This window comes from Equus przewalskii, chromosome 1, assembly GCF_037783145.1.
Source record: "Equus przewalskii isolate Varuska chromosome 1, EquPr2, whole genome shotgun sequence".
NCBI classification, from domain to species: domain Eukaryota; kingdom Metazoa; phylum Chordata; class Mammalia; order Perissodactyla; family Equidae; genus Equus; species Equus przewalskii.
In genome coordinates, this window is record NC_091831.1 from 21,146,888 (window position 1) to 21,160,552 (window position 13,665).

The 13,665-nt window shown below is 50.5% G+C and overlaps 1 protein-coding gene across 1 annotated transcript in view; it reads right to left on the reverse strand.

Annotated features, from left to right (window-relative positions):
• Positions 1-11,959, reverse strand: part of MXI1 (MAX interactor 1, dimerization protein) — an 82,143-nt gene extending 70,184 nt beyond the window's left edge. The window contains exon 1 of the mRNA XM_070603807.1: positions 11,496-11,959. Coding sequence (XP_070459908.1) covers positions 11,496-11,757 — 262 coding nt within the window. The 5' untranslated portion in view covers positions 11,758-11,959. The remainder of the gene's footprint in view (positions 1-11,495) is intronic.
• Between the last annotated feature and the right edge of the window lie 1,706 nt (positions 11,960-13,665).

Here is a 13,665-nt window from a genome sequence, read left to right on the forward strand (position 1 = left end):
CCTGCCTAGGGTTGCCCTGCCCCCACCCCTTGGCATCACCCCTCTCTGCCAGGCAGCAGAAACTTGTGGAAGTCACTCTTAGGTGCAGGCAGGCCCTGGACACTAAAGCACACTCCCAGCCCTGCTGCCTTGTGGCTGAGTTCTCAGTCTCAGGTACACTATTTAGAATAAAAATACCAGGCCCTTGCCTGCCCAAAGACATCGGTGATCTCGCCATCTCTTCCAGTTCCAGCATTCTGATTCTAGGATTCTGGGGTTTTCCAGAGATCCTAGAACAATATGCCTCTATTTGCCTACTAGCTGCCATGTAGTAATGAGAGCCAACTCTTTGCACGTTGCTGCCTGTACAGTCAGTTCATTTAATCCTCAGCACACCTCTGAGATCCCTGTGTCACAGACGAGGCCCAGAGAGGTTAAGTGATTGCCCAAGGTCATATAGGTAGTGAACAGATTCAAACATGGATTTTCTAACTCTTGGACCCCACACCATACATCAGGGTATGTTCAATAGGACAAGGTCAAACAAAATTGGCTAGGGCAATGGTCTCAATCAGAGGTAATACCACCCCCTAGGAGGTTTTGGAAATGTGTAGGAGTGTCTTGAGTGTCACAATGACTGGGGGGCTCTGATGGCATTTAGTGAGTGGGAACCAAGAATGTTAAATCCTTCAGTATTCGGACTAACCTGCACAAGAAGAACTGTCTCATCAGTAGCTCCCTTGCTGAGAAACACTAGGTCAGAAGGTTAAGGGCAGAGAACTCATCATTCATTCAACAAACATTCCTTAAGCATCTATTATGCGCTGGGCACTAAACCAGATGCTGAAGATAGAATAATTAACAAAACTAGTTATGGTCCCTGTCCTCAAGGTGCTTGCATTCTAGCCTGACAGACTGATGATAAGCAAGTAAAATCATTGTACATTGTGATAAGTAAGAGAAGGGATAAATGGTAAATGGGGAAGGGTAGCTTTAGGTGGGTGGAGGGATCAGGGAAATCATGAGGGCTGTCTACGCCAGCTTCTCAACCTTTAATGAGCACACAGATCACCTGGAAATTGGAGTAAAAGATGATTGGACCTGATTCAGCAGATCTGGGGTGGGGCCTGGGAGTCCCATTTCTGACAAGTTTCCAGTGGATGCCAAGGCTGACCATCTTCAGACTATACTCACTCTAAACGGTCAGGGTGAAGGCCATGAAAAGAATGTGGATTTTATTCTAAGTGAGACAGGAAAGAAACTATTGAAAGGCTTTAAACAAGTAAGTGACATGAACCCGGTTCTATTTCAGATCACTCTTGTTTCCTAGATCTCGATCGAGGAGAGGAAGAGGTTGGACCTATGCCGTTTGACCGAAACCAGCTGGCCCACACTGTCACAGTGGCAGCCAGGGCCTCAAGCTCATCTCTGCAGCTCACACTTGCCTCTCTCCTCTGGCTTCTCTGGCAAAAGCCCTTGGCTCCAAGTATGAGCCAGACCAGTTGCCCTACAAGCTCGGGCACCTTCAGGAAACCTAGTACAGCCTGATAGGGTGTGGATTCACACCCCCGACACCCTAGCGTCAGAGTCGCAGGAGCCCTACTGGTTGGGTGAGTTCTCCGGGGGGTGCTGGGCAAGGTGGTACTGCACGTGCAAACAGCAACACCCTAAACCATCGCCCTCCAGAAAAGGCGCCTTATGTGGCTTCAGTGTCAACACCCAAAGAGCCCCGGAAGGTTCTGGTTGCCCTCTCTCTGCTCTGTGATGAGTGAGAAGTAAAGGAAGTCACTCCTGGGAGGCATCCCCAAGGGGACCCTCAGCCGGGACTTCAAACATTCCAGATTCCATTGCCTCCTGCTCCCTGAGGCTTCTCCCAGAGCCTTAAAGTCTCCCAGGAAGAAAGGGAAACCTGGGTTTGAGTCTCAGTTCTATTCTTTGTTAGTATGTGGCCTTGGGAAAGTTAGTCAGCCTTGCTAAGACCAAGGCTTTCCTCATCTATAAAATGAGGATAATATTAGTGCCCTTCTATTGGATGGTTGTGAGGATTTACTATAAAGAATTAGCATTGTGCTGGCACATAGTAACTGCTCAGTAAAAGGGGACCATTATCACTACTCCTTTGGAAAATAGAGAAGACATTGCACTTATCAGCAGCCCCCTTGGGGACAGGTTATCAGACTCCCAAAAGACCGACAAGAATTATTCATTGTCTCTATTTGTCTATGACTTACACTGGAATACAGAACGGGAACTGGAGACCATACATACATATGCACTTTGGAAGCAACAAGCACAGTGCTTGGCTCCCGGCAGGTTTTAGAAATTATTTGTTGAATCGAAGGGCTAGCCCCGTGGCCGAGTGGTTGAGTTCGTGGGCTCCGCTTCCTCAGCCCAGGGTTTTGCCCGTTTGGACCTTGGGCGCAGACATGGCACCGCTTGTCAGGTCACGCTGAGGCGGCATCTCACATGCCACAACTAGAAGGCCCCACAACTAAAAATATATATATACAGCTATGTACTGGGGGGCTTTGGGGATAAAAAGGAAAAATAAAATCTTTAAAAAAAAAAAGAAAGAAATTATTTGTTGAATCAAGCTAAATTTTATAGCTGATGGAAAGAGTGAAACAAGGTTGTAGGCAAGGCTCAGAGTCTTGGGAGTCAATAAATATGGTAGGGATGGTCGCATAAGAGGGAGATAACACAACGATGCCATAATGTAGTTCTGGTCCCCTGTAGCAACAAAAATAAAAGCCACACGAGGTCCCATTGCCACCCATAGTCAGAAACAGCAGCCCTGGGCATGCCCTCCATTTTAATACAAAAGTATTAAAATAGTCCCAAATCATCTTTATTCAAGTATCCTTGCTAATGGCAATAAAGATACAGAGTAAAATATCTCAAATAGTAGGGAATCCAAATCCTCTTTTACTGGCTTTAGTTTGAATTTCCCAATCTCCCTCTCCCTCAGGACACTGTGTTTATCTTTCTAATTTTGCTGTGTTTAAATTTCCTTAGCAGACACTGGAGTTGGATATTAGAGGTATGTGGCCAAGGGCATATCGTATGGGAGAGCGGGCTTGGTAGGAACACTGGCATGGACAATCCTCCAAGTGCAAAATGCCCCCAATTGGTAAAGAACCGAGAGTGGAATGTGTTTATTTACAAGGCTACTGCTATGGTCCTGGGTTTCCTCAGCAGGAGGGGGAAAAAAGGTTAGATCTGTGAAAATTACAAGGACACATACAAAACACAAAGGATTTTAAGCAAGGGATGGGGAGGGGGTGCAGGGAGGGGAGGATTACTATTCCTTTTGGAAGCCTAAGATAAAGTTTTGTTCTGTCTGTAATGATGGCTAGAACCAAAGACACAAAGCCCAAGTCAGATGCAACCCCACATTGCTGCGGTTCACTTTAAGACCACTGAATTTCTAAAACCTAGCACTGGAATAGAGTATACACTCCATGAGGGCCTGCAGGCAGCTCCGGGGCCTCGCACAGTACCTGACATAAAGCAGTATGTGCTCCTTAAAAACCAGTTTAATGAATGGATGAGGGAGCAAAGTCACAGAACAAATTTAGAGAGAATTCCTGGCATGCAACATAATTCCACATTTTATAAAAAAGTATTTGCCGCAAAGGACTTTTAAACGGAGTTTCTGTAAATTTTTTTAAAAGGGATCCTATTTACATATATTTCCTGGGGATTTATTGCTCAAAGCAAGGGTCACTTAAACTTTCAAAATCTTTCACAAGCAAGGGGCCCGGCACAGCATTCTGCCAAGATGAGGAAGCAAAGGAGCCTCCAGCTCAGGAGGAGGTGGCAAATGCCCATTATTTGGGGTCAGAGAGATCAAGTCAGCTGTTGACAGCTTTAACACCTCCAGCCAGGCCACTCAGGGGCAATGATCTGAGAGACAATTATTTCCCTTTAGTTTAGCAGAAGAGCCAGAGAGCAGGTGTCTGTCCCTGGGGAACTGAAGGCTCTCTGTCTTTCTGTCTCTCTGTCTCTCTCTCTCCAGTGTGAGCCCAGAGGTCCCCCAGAAGGAGGCCCTTTCAGGAAGACTTGAATTCCTCCTCCTCAGTGAAGGCTTAGGTAGCCAGCCTGTCACTGTCACGGCCTTTGGGCTCCTTCCAGTCCCCCCAAAAATGTAAAAGAAAATAATTTTTTTACGTGACAAATTCAAATTAGCTTCATTTTGAAAGACTATTGAGAATGTTGCAATGATCTTTGCAATAACCGGACACACCCTAGGATCAGTAAACCAGGTTTGAGAATTGCTGACTTTATGAGCACCTGACCTGTAAAACAAAAGCCCAGTTTGGGGCTCTGCCTGGAACCCATTCTCATGTCAGACGGCAGGGAACACAGCCCAAAAGGACCAGGTTCTGCCTCTTCTGTGTCATCTTGGGCAAGCCACAGTCCCTCTCTGAGCCTTAGCCTCCCCATCTGTATCATGAAGATGATGGATACTCTGTGACCTCTGGGGCTCCTTCTGGCCCTGATGCTCTGTCTTACCACCTGCCTCCTTTAAAAAACAAAACCCAAAATGGAGTGGAAGGAAGAATGGGAACGAGAAAAGAATGGTTCAGAAGGGCAGACTGCAATAAACCTCCCCCCATTTCTGCCTGCTGAAAATTGCTTCCTTCACTCTGCAAGAAGATTCCCATTTCTTGCTGGGTTGTTGCTTTTTCACTTCTCTCTCTCTCTCTCTTTCTGTCTCTCTCTTTCAACTCAAAAGCCACAAAACCACAACTCACCTCCCCAAAACGGGTCATTTGGAAGCCAGAGCTGTTGGGGGTTAGGTGTGTCAGGCCTGGCATCCTGGTGGTATCTAAGTGAAGACCAGGCCAGGGCAACATGTGCGTCTCCTCTAAGAAACCCAGTTTAAATCAATATTTATCTAACTGTATTTATAGAAAGTGGTGGTAGGGAGGAGGGGGTGGGGCAGAGGCAGGGGGGATCTAAAACAGAACAAGCCACAATGACTGATGCAAATCTTTGTGGCCAATTCCTTTCTGTATGGCCGGGCTTTTTTTAAAAAAGGCAAAAGACCCAGCTTTTGATGAACCTGCTGTTGGCCCCAGTACCATAGCAACAGCCCCAAGTCCTCTACTATGCCCAGAGGACAGACTCGGGAAAGGCAGCAGGAGGAGGTTGGTGTTTCCTAGGAGCCTAAACTTGAGTTAGGGCCAGGATTGTTGAACAGCTCTGAAAAACAAAAAAACCTCTCTGGTTGGCTATTCTGTCTCTAGCCTCACTTCTAAACCTTTTCTAAGCAGGGTGTGTGCAGGAAGACCTTGGACAGTCAACAGGGTGTTTCCAACACCAGCTCTGCTTCAGATTGCTGAGTGACCTTGAGCAAGTCATTTCACCTCTCTGGACTTCATTCCTTGGCTATAAAATTTGTACACATGTACTATAGGGTAAGACCACAGGGTCATTCTAGAATCAGAGGCCTAGGTTCAAAACTCAGCTCTGCCACTTACTAAACGTGTGACCTTTGGGTAAGTTACCCAGCATCCCTTCTCCTCGGTTTCCCTCTCCATAAAATGGGTGTAATAAAATTGCACATATCACAGGGTCATTGTGAAGACTGGAGGAGTGCATGTTTAGCCCCATGCTTGGTATAGAGTCAGTGCTCAATAAATGGTGGTCAGTATTGATACTATGCAATGGAATTAGTTGCTGCTGTTGCATGCTGGAACCCTCTGAATTTCCTTCAGTTTTACCTCCAGACTTTTGCCCAGCTATCCTCAGATAAAATCCCCATTTCTGGGTGTGTCAGTGGGACAGTGTTTTGGTCAGAGAGGGAAGGTAGTTGAGCAGCTGTTGTTTTTGCCTTTGAACTGATGGAGTCTCGTTATTCCTCCCAAACCAGGAATGGCTCAGTGCAGCTTCTCCAACTTCCCAAGGCACTTCCCCCTTTCCCTGGGTCCTCTCCACAGGGTACCCAGTCCCTGGGAGCTTTGGGACCATGAGAGCCACAACAATATCCTCAAAACTCTACCTCTGGCATTTACCAGTGGCCAGATATCATATTTAAAACTGGAAAAAAAGGTTGAATCTGGGGAACATAATTTAGGATGCAGAGGAAATAAGAGCCTGATTTCAGAATGCTCTTTACATAACTTCACCAAAAACAAATACCCTACTCATTCCCACCATAAATCAACCCACAGAGTTTTCCGAAAAAAGCAACTGCATGTAGTAGATGCTCAATACATATTTGTGGACTGAATGAATCATAAGATGCCCACTATGAGAAACGTGACCTGCTTGAACATTTTGCCATCAAAGCCCTCAACTTTAGCATAAGTTGCCCTAGTCCTCTGCTTTCTAAGCCAATAATTGGTTCGTTTTCAGGGTCACAGCTGATGACAGTAGGCAGCTTCAGCTCTCCAGTCCTGACCTACCATCTCCTTGCAGGTCCTGGTCTTTACAGCCCAAGAACAGTCTTTGTTGATTATGGGAGACGTCCTCCCTCCTGGGAAGAGATCAGTGTTTCCAACTCTTCTTCAAATCTTCAGAAAGTCTGTCATGTGTCCCCTGGCCTTTGAACTTGATCACTGTGCCATAGCCAGTAAATGACAAATCCAACCAATCAAAGAATGTATATTAAGTGTCTACTGTATGTATGTGTATGTATGTATGGGTGTATGTATGTATGTATATGTATGTGTGTATGTATGTGGTAAGCTAAATGCAACAGTAACATATACTGAAATACTGTAGGTGATCTTTTCCCTTAAGATGCTAAGCATCTCCTTGTGAGGATAAAGCTAATGCACAGGAAGCAAGTAGAGAATTGCATGGTAGCGATTGTCAAAGCTCAGAGAAGTGACTATTAAGCACCTACTATATTCCAAGTACTTTAAATGTCTAAAGGGAGCACTTCATTTAGCTGGTCAGCTATGATGTGAGGCTGGTGCTATTGTTATCTCCATTTTACAAAAAAGAAATGGAACCTCAGAGAGGTTAGGTAACTTGTGCCCAAGGTCACACAGCCAGTAAGCAGCGAAGGAAGAATTTGGGCCCTGCTCTGGGTGACTGTACAGCTTTCATTCTGTCAACTACCCTGACTTAAGAAAAAGCCAGGGCAGGCTTCCCGGAGGAGGTAGGAATTGACCTAGGTCTTGAAGGGTGGGTAAGATGCAGATAACCCCAGGAGAGTAAGAGAATGAGAGCATTCCAGAGAGAAGGAAGAGTCTGTGGCAAGCACAGAGGCATGACCGTAAAGCCTGCTTGCTGGTGGACCTGCTGGATGGGAGCAGAGGAGATTAAGTGAGGAAGGCAGGGTGGGGCCAAATGACACCACAGGGCAGCAGCTTCCTCCATCAGGAGGAAGAGGCTGCTACTTGGCCTGTCTATGCCCCTAGGAAACCACCTCACCCTCCAACACAAATAACCTACTCCAGAGAGCAACCCATGACTTCTACTCCCATTTAATCATTCTTCTCTATCTCAAGTATTGCCCTCAATGCCTCTTTCCCCAGACACTGGGAAGGCCATTTCTGTCCTCTAAACCTTACCTGTTACCATGGCTCCCACCTGCCTGCCAAACAAACGGCTTTTACTCACAGAACACCCCTTTGTGAATCTCTTTCTTTTTCCCTTTCTGTTTTCACCTTTCAAAACAGAAAGTAAATATTTTCTAATTATCAGTCCTAAATTGCCACCCCTCCACGGGACCCCAAATGGATACAGGTGATGATGCCGGAGGTTATTTATATATAATTTCTGAATTTGTGACAACAGGGTCACAGTCTCCAGGATTCACATTTCTGGAGTCCGTTAGTTTGAGAGACTTAGGGAAGCACATCAGTTGGAACTTCAGTAGAATATACCTGCCTATCCTAGGGAATCCTTGCTTTGCACAGAGCAGACGGTCAATCCTGCGTAACTTAATTTGAACCCCCTAGCCCCAAGAAAAGCCACCATATCTACTGAGAATAATTCAGCACTGTGGCCACAACTTGGTGAGCACTCCTAGTAAGGAAACCTCAATGAGGCAAAGAAAAGCAGTTCTGGCGACAATGGAAAATAAGGCAAGCTCCTGCCAAGAAAGTACTTTGCAAACAACAGTAAAAACGGAAGCGTGAACTCGTGACCAGGGTCTATCGGTGCATTTCGGGAAGGTCTCGCAGAACCCGAAATGGAGAATGAAGGCTTGACACCCGTCTCTGGGGAGAAGAGCATCCCTTTAAGAAACGATTGTACCGGCTGGTCGCACTACAGCTCCCAGAGATTTTCTGGCTTGCCTCCTAACCCCACCCCCGGGTCTACGGCCTCAGCAACGCGTGACGTCAGAGGAAGCGGAAGCTGCCGATTGGCTGGACAACGCAGCTAGGTCAAGTCCAGTCAGAGGAAAGAAGTTTGTCTCCATGTGGAAACCATGTGTCTCTAGCTGGGAGGGGGAGGTGGAGGAGGCGGAGAAACTGAGATCAAGTGATTACGGGGGAACTGGCTGAAATGAAGGCTGGGAGGTTGTGCACCTGAGCCGGCAACCAATGCCCTTTGCAGTAGTGACCTAAAAAAACCCAAAAAAACCCAAAAAACTTGCCCAAGAAACAAAACTCGAGCCCCCCCATCATCATCATAATTAAAAAGCTAGAGTCTTTGCTTTCTCCCCGAAACCAGGGACCTGGGAAATGCTGGAATCCTATCGGAACGCCCCGATGCCCATCCCTCCCCCCAACAACTGAATGATGTAAGCGTTTCGGAAAGCGGGGCTCTGAAGCAAAACAAGCCCCGCGCGCGCGGAGCGACCCGCAGTGCCCGAGCCCGGCGCACGCACGACCCGCCCCCCGATTCGCGTTATTGCTGTGCACACGCGGACCGCCGTGACGCGCGGGCATTGTGTGCAGCGAGCAGAAAACAACGGCGAGCGCCGCCAGCGCGAAGAAGCGCCCCCAATAAAATGAGGCAGCTGTAGGGCCCGCCGTTTTCCGTAGCAGGAGCCTCAGACCGGGCGGGGGGGAGGGGAGCCGAGAGCGGGGGAGATGCAGTAGCCCCCGTGGGCCGCCCCTGTTTGTAGGGGAGATAATAGAGGGCCCCGTGGATGGTCGCCCGTGGGTGCTGGAGGTGACCTCGCCTGGATGAGCAGTTGGGGATGGGGCGAGGCCCTAGAGCGAGGTCCCCGCAGCCAAGCCGGGCACGGCGCAGCGCCCCACGCTCTCGGGGAAATCTGGGGGCCGTTGGCATCACGTCATGCAGAGCCAAACAGCGGCGGCGAAAAGAGGCAAGAGAGCTAAAAATACTCCCGCGGGGAGCCGGCCGGAGGAGGGGGGGCAGCGGGGCCGAGGGGCTGATTACGCACACGAAGTTGACTTTGACTGGGGCGCTGAGGTTCCCGAGCCCCTCTTGGGGGCTGGCGGGCGGGCAGCGCGGACGCCTCGGGAGAGGGACTGAGAGGAAGCCCCTTGGCTTCCTCAACGTCGGGAGCCCAGCTCGGCGCCGCTGGCCCGCCCCGTGCGGGGCAGCCCGGCCCGGCGCGCCCGGCCCTCTGCTTACGTGACTGGTGGCCACGCCGGAGCCCCGGCACGGGGTAAACAAGGAGGTGGCGGCGGCCGGGGGCGGGGGGAGGTCTCCGATTGTCTGCGGGTGCGAAGGGGGGCGCGGAACGCGGTGGAAGCTCCAGCCTCCTCCTTAGGATACCTCGCTGGGATCGGGGGGCAAACCAGGTTTGCCACAGACTGCCAAGGTGCCCTCTTTGGGGGCACCCCTCTCCAGACCCGGCACCACGGGACAGACTCCGGAGAACCGGGGACCCGGGCAGAGGGTAGCTACAGAAATTGCGCCCCTCCCCCCTCCAACAAAAGCAAACACACCAAACAAAACCACGTCTTCACCCAGCTCCGCATCATCTCTGGCTTCTCCGAAACTACCCTCCAGACGAATGCACACTTCCCCCCTCCCCCACCCCCATGAATAATCGCAAACTGATTCAGCTACACGGCCGGCGATGCGCCTTTCTCGCAATCCAGGCACTCCGAGAAAACAGAAGAGAAAGAAAAGAACGCACTACCGACCTCCCAACACAAATCCTTGTTTTCCCCTTACAGCTTCTGCACGATTGTGCTGCCAACACTCGGTTACTTTAAACGTGGAGGCCCGGGGTGTCGGTCAGCTAAGGTGTTTTTGTGTCTGAGGGTTGTTGTTGTGTTTTGGGGGAGAGGAGGTTGCAAGATCTGACACGTTGCAATCGGACCATTTTCTTTTTTCTCTCTCGTCTCATTGATCTTCCTACTTGTTCGGACAGATTAAACAGCCTGGTTTTGTCAGTCTATTAGTCTATCTGCCTCAGCCCCTTCCCCCTTCTCGCAGCTATTATTGCTATTATTTGTGAGCACCGTGCTGTAGACACCGCACCACGCGTGCCCCGGTTAGGGCGCTGAGTCGACTGCCTGGGGAGGACTGGGGGACCTAGCTGGCAGGGGCAAAAATGAAACAAACACAAAAAGGAGGCCAGGCTGGGGTGGGGCTCCCAGCGCCGCTACCCACCGCCCCCCGCAACACTCACAGACACACAACGCATCACTTTCCACCTGAGGGGGCGGCGGGGGGGGGGGGGGAGGGCGCCGATAGAAATCGACGAGGAAGACGTCTGCCTTCCTTTCCTTGCGCGCTCGCTCGGGAGCCTTCTCCCGGAAAATAAAGAAACCTCACACAACAGCCCACACCTTCTTCCCCAACTATTGTTTCCTGCGAGATCCCAAAGTTTCCTTCTAGCCGCGTCCCCCTCGCCAAGTTTCCCGGGCGCAAGACGGCTGGTCCGGGGCGAGTTGCTGGTGCTGCTTGGCCCTGCCAGCCTGTTTCTTGGGGTTGGGGGGGGGGGGGAGCGGTGGCACCCCAAGGCAACAGAGGCGCAGAGGGGACTGAATTCGTGGACGCGATGGCCTGAGCCCAGTCTTGTTGCGAGAGGGGAGAAAAAAGCAAAGTGGACAGGAGAGGGAAACACAGCTGAGCCAGCCCGAGCCCACGCCGTGGAGAGCTGTTTGGTTGTTGTTGTTGTTATTGTTGTCGTGTGTGTCTGTGTGTTTTCTTTCTGGAACCGCTGAGCTCTGCCTACGGTGTCCAACTTTCGGCTTCTAATCCCCACCCCACCCAGGAACGAGCGACAGAAAAACAACACTTGTCTGCCCGAGAAGGCTCCGGAAAAAAAAAAAAGAAGAAGAAAAAAGGAAGAAAGGCGACCTCGAAGAGATGAGCTCTCGGCTCAGTTGTCAGCAAACAACAACACTCCCCCGCTCCTTGGCCGGGCGGTCCTCCCAGCCTCCGGGAGACAGACAGACGGACGCACCGACAGGCTCCCTTCTCCCCCCCCTCTCGTCTTTGTTACATCTTTAGCAGCTTTGTGCGTGCGTGTCCTTTCTCCAGTGTCATCGGCTTTACTGCCGAGGGCTGAATGTGTGCGTTGGGGGGAGGGGGACGCGGGCCGAGCAGGCGACAGGGATCGCTCAAGTGGGCGAGGAAGAAAGAGCCGGGCGCCGAGGAGGAGCAGGGGCCCCCAAACTTACTTTTGTTTTCTTTCTCGATCTGCTCCAGGTAGCTGGCGGCCTCGAGCAGAATCTGCACGTTCTGCAGAAAAGTGTTGATGTGCTTCTCCATCGAGTTCTCGCTGGTGTTGAAAATGTCCGAGAAGGGGCACCTGAGCTTGGCCCCCGCGGGCTCCTCGGCCTGGGCCGGGGGCTGGGGCGCGGCCACGGCCGGGGGCGCGGCGGGGACCTGCCCCGCGCCCTCGCAGCGCGCCTCCTTGCGCGGCCGCCCGCGTTTGCCCATGGAGGGACCGGGGTCCGCGGAGCTCGTCCTTTGATGGGGCTGCGCGGCCCGGCCGAGCTCAGGGCCCCGGGGGAGACCGGCTGGCTGGAGCGGAGGAGGCGCCGAGGCGAGGAGGCGACCTGACTTCCCGAGCCTCGCTGCGTGCGGTTGTGTGTTTGAGTGTGTGTGAGTGTGTGTCGGTCTCGCAGTGGGTCTGTGTGTATGGGAGATTGAATGAACCTACAGGACAGACGGAGGCGCTCTGACGCCTGGGTCCTAGTGCGAGCCTGTCGCCATCCGAGCGGTCAAAATAAAAGGTGGAGACAAGCGAGGTAGGGACCGCCCCCTGCCAGTCTCCGCACCCTTCCCCGCCTCCCCCCAGATCTTACCACAGTGGAGAGAGCTGTATTTTAAGCATAATGGAAAAAGTACTCGATGCCTCTGAGTGCACCTGCATAAAAACAACCTACTAAGCTATTTTTTTCTTTACTTAAAAATAATTCCTCATAGAGCAGTCAGTACAATGCCTGGCACACAGTAGGTCCCCAATAAATGGTAGCTGCTATGACTTTTTTAAAAAGTAAAAGCCTAATCCAAAAAACAAAAATCACGTGTAACCTCAAGTTCCCTCCCCGCAATACACACACCCCTATACACACGCACACACACACACACAGAGGCACCAGAGTGAGGCCCCCACCCTTCATAGGGCCACATGAAATCCCCAGGCCGCCACCTCCCTCTTACAGGTTTACTCACTCTTTCTACCTTCAAATGCAAAGGTGTTTTCCAGGAAGGGGGAGGAGATGTAAGCATCTCTCTCCACACTCCTCTTCCCAGCCTTGGTCCAGCTGTGCAAAGCTCTCACTGGGGTGTCTCCACACCTGGCTCCCTTTTATTCGACAGAGTGGCAGGGTGGCAGCCCAGGAACCCCTCACCAAAGCTGGATTCCACCTTTTGGCTCTGAAGACCCCTACCCTGGTTGACATTGTTTTCACCGCTGCTGGTGTCACCCAGTCAGGGTCTGCAGGAACCATGGGTGCTTTCTAGGCCTGGGAGATGCAGTGAGAGTCAGGGGGAGAGTTGAGGGCCTTTGGGGGGTGCCATGGAGAAGGATTCAAGTCCAAGCTCTGATGCATACAGACTGTGAACGTGGGCGAGTCCCCTAACCTCTCTTGGCCTGTTTCCCCATCCATGAAACCTCTGATAAGATTCTTGTGCTGATTAAACCATATCTGCACTTAGCACACTGCCTGGCCCATAATAAGATCTTTTCCTTCCAATCTAGACCTAGACAAGAGCCTGGGTGCCCTACATGCCTCTAAGGGAAGAAGAAGCTTCAGGAAACAAGACTCTTCTGCACTTTGTTGGAGAACATCTCTGCAACAAGCGCATCTAAGTCTTGTCACCTTACAAGGCCACCTGGAGTTCTCCTCTAGGGGGACGATTTACATAGAAGATACAGTGAATGCTGCCCCCTGGAGGTGTGCAACCCAGCCACCCAGCTCAGAGGCAGCTTCATACACATTTGTCAGGAAGATTCTTACTGGAAATGGAAACTTTTTGAAAAAAAAGAAAGTATATTTCTCTGTAAACACTCACTATGTGAAACTTAGAGTAGACATGCCCTTACAGGGCCTTCGAGAAAGTCTCATGTACTTTTAGAATGTAATAACCTGCTGCTGATATGACAGGAACAATCAGTAATTGGCATTTTAAAGCCAAGGTATTCACATTTTAGACCATAATATAATCATACTATACACACTCTGTGCTCATTTTCCGTCTCATCACCAAGGTTGCATCGTTGATTTCTCCATCCTTTGGCTAGGGTAGAGTGGAAGCTCCTAAGAGCTGTGAGATAAAAGTTCACCTTCCATTATCAGAACAACTACTGACTTTTTGTCCCTATTGGAACCTCAACCTGAG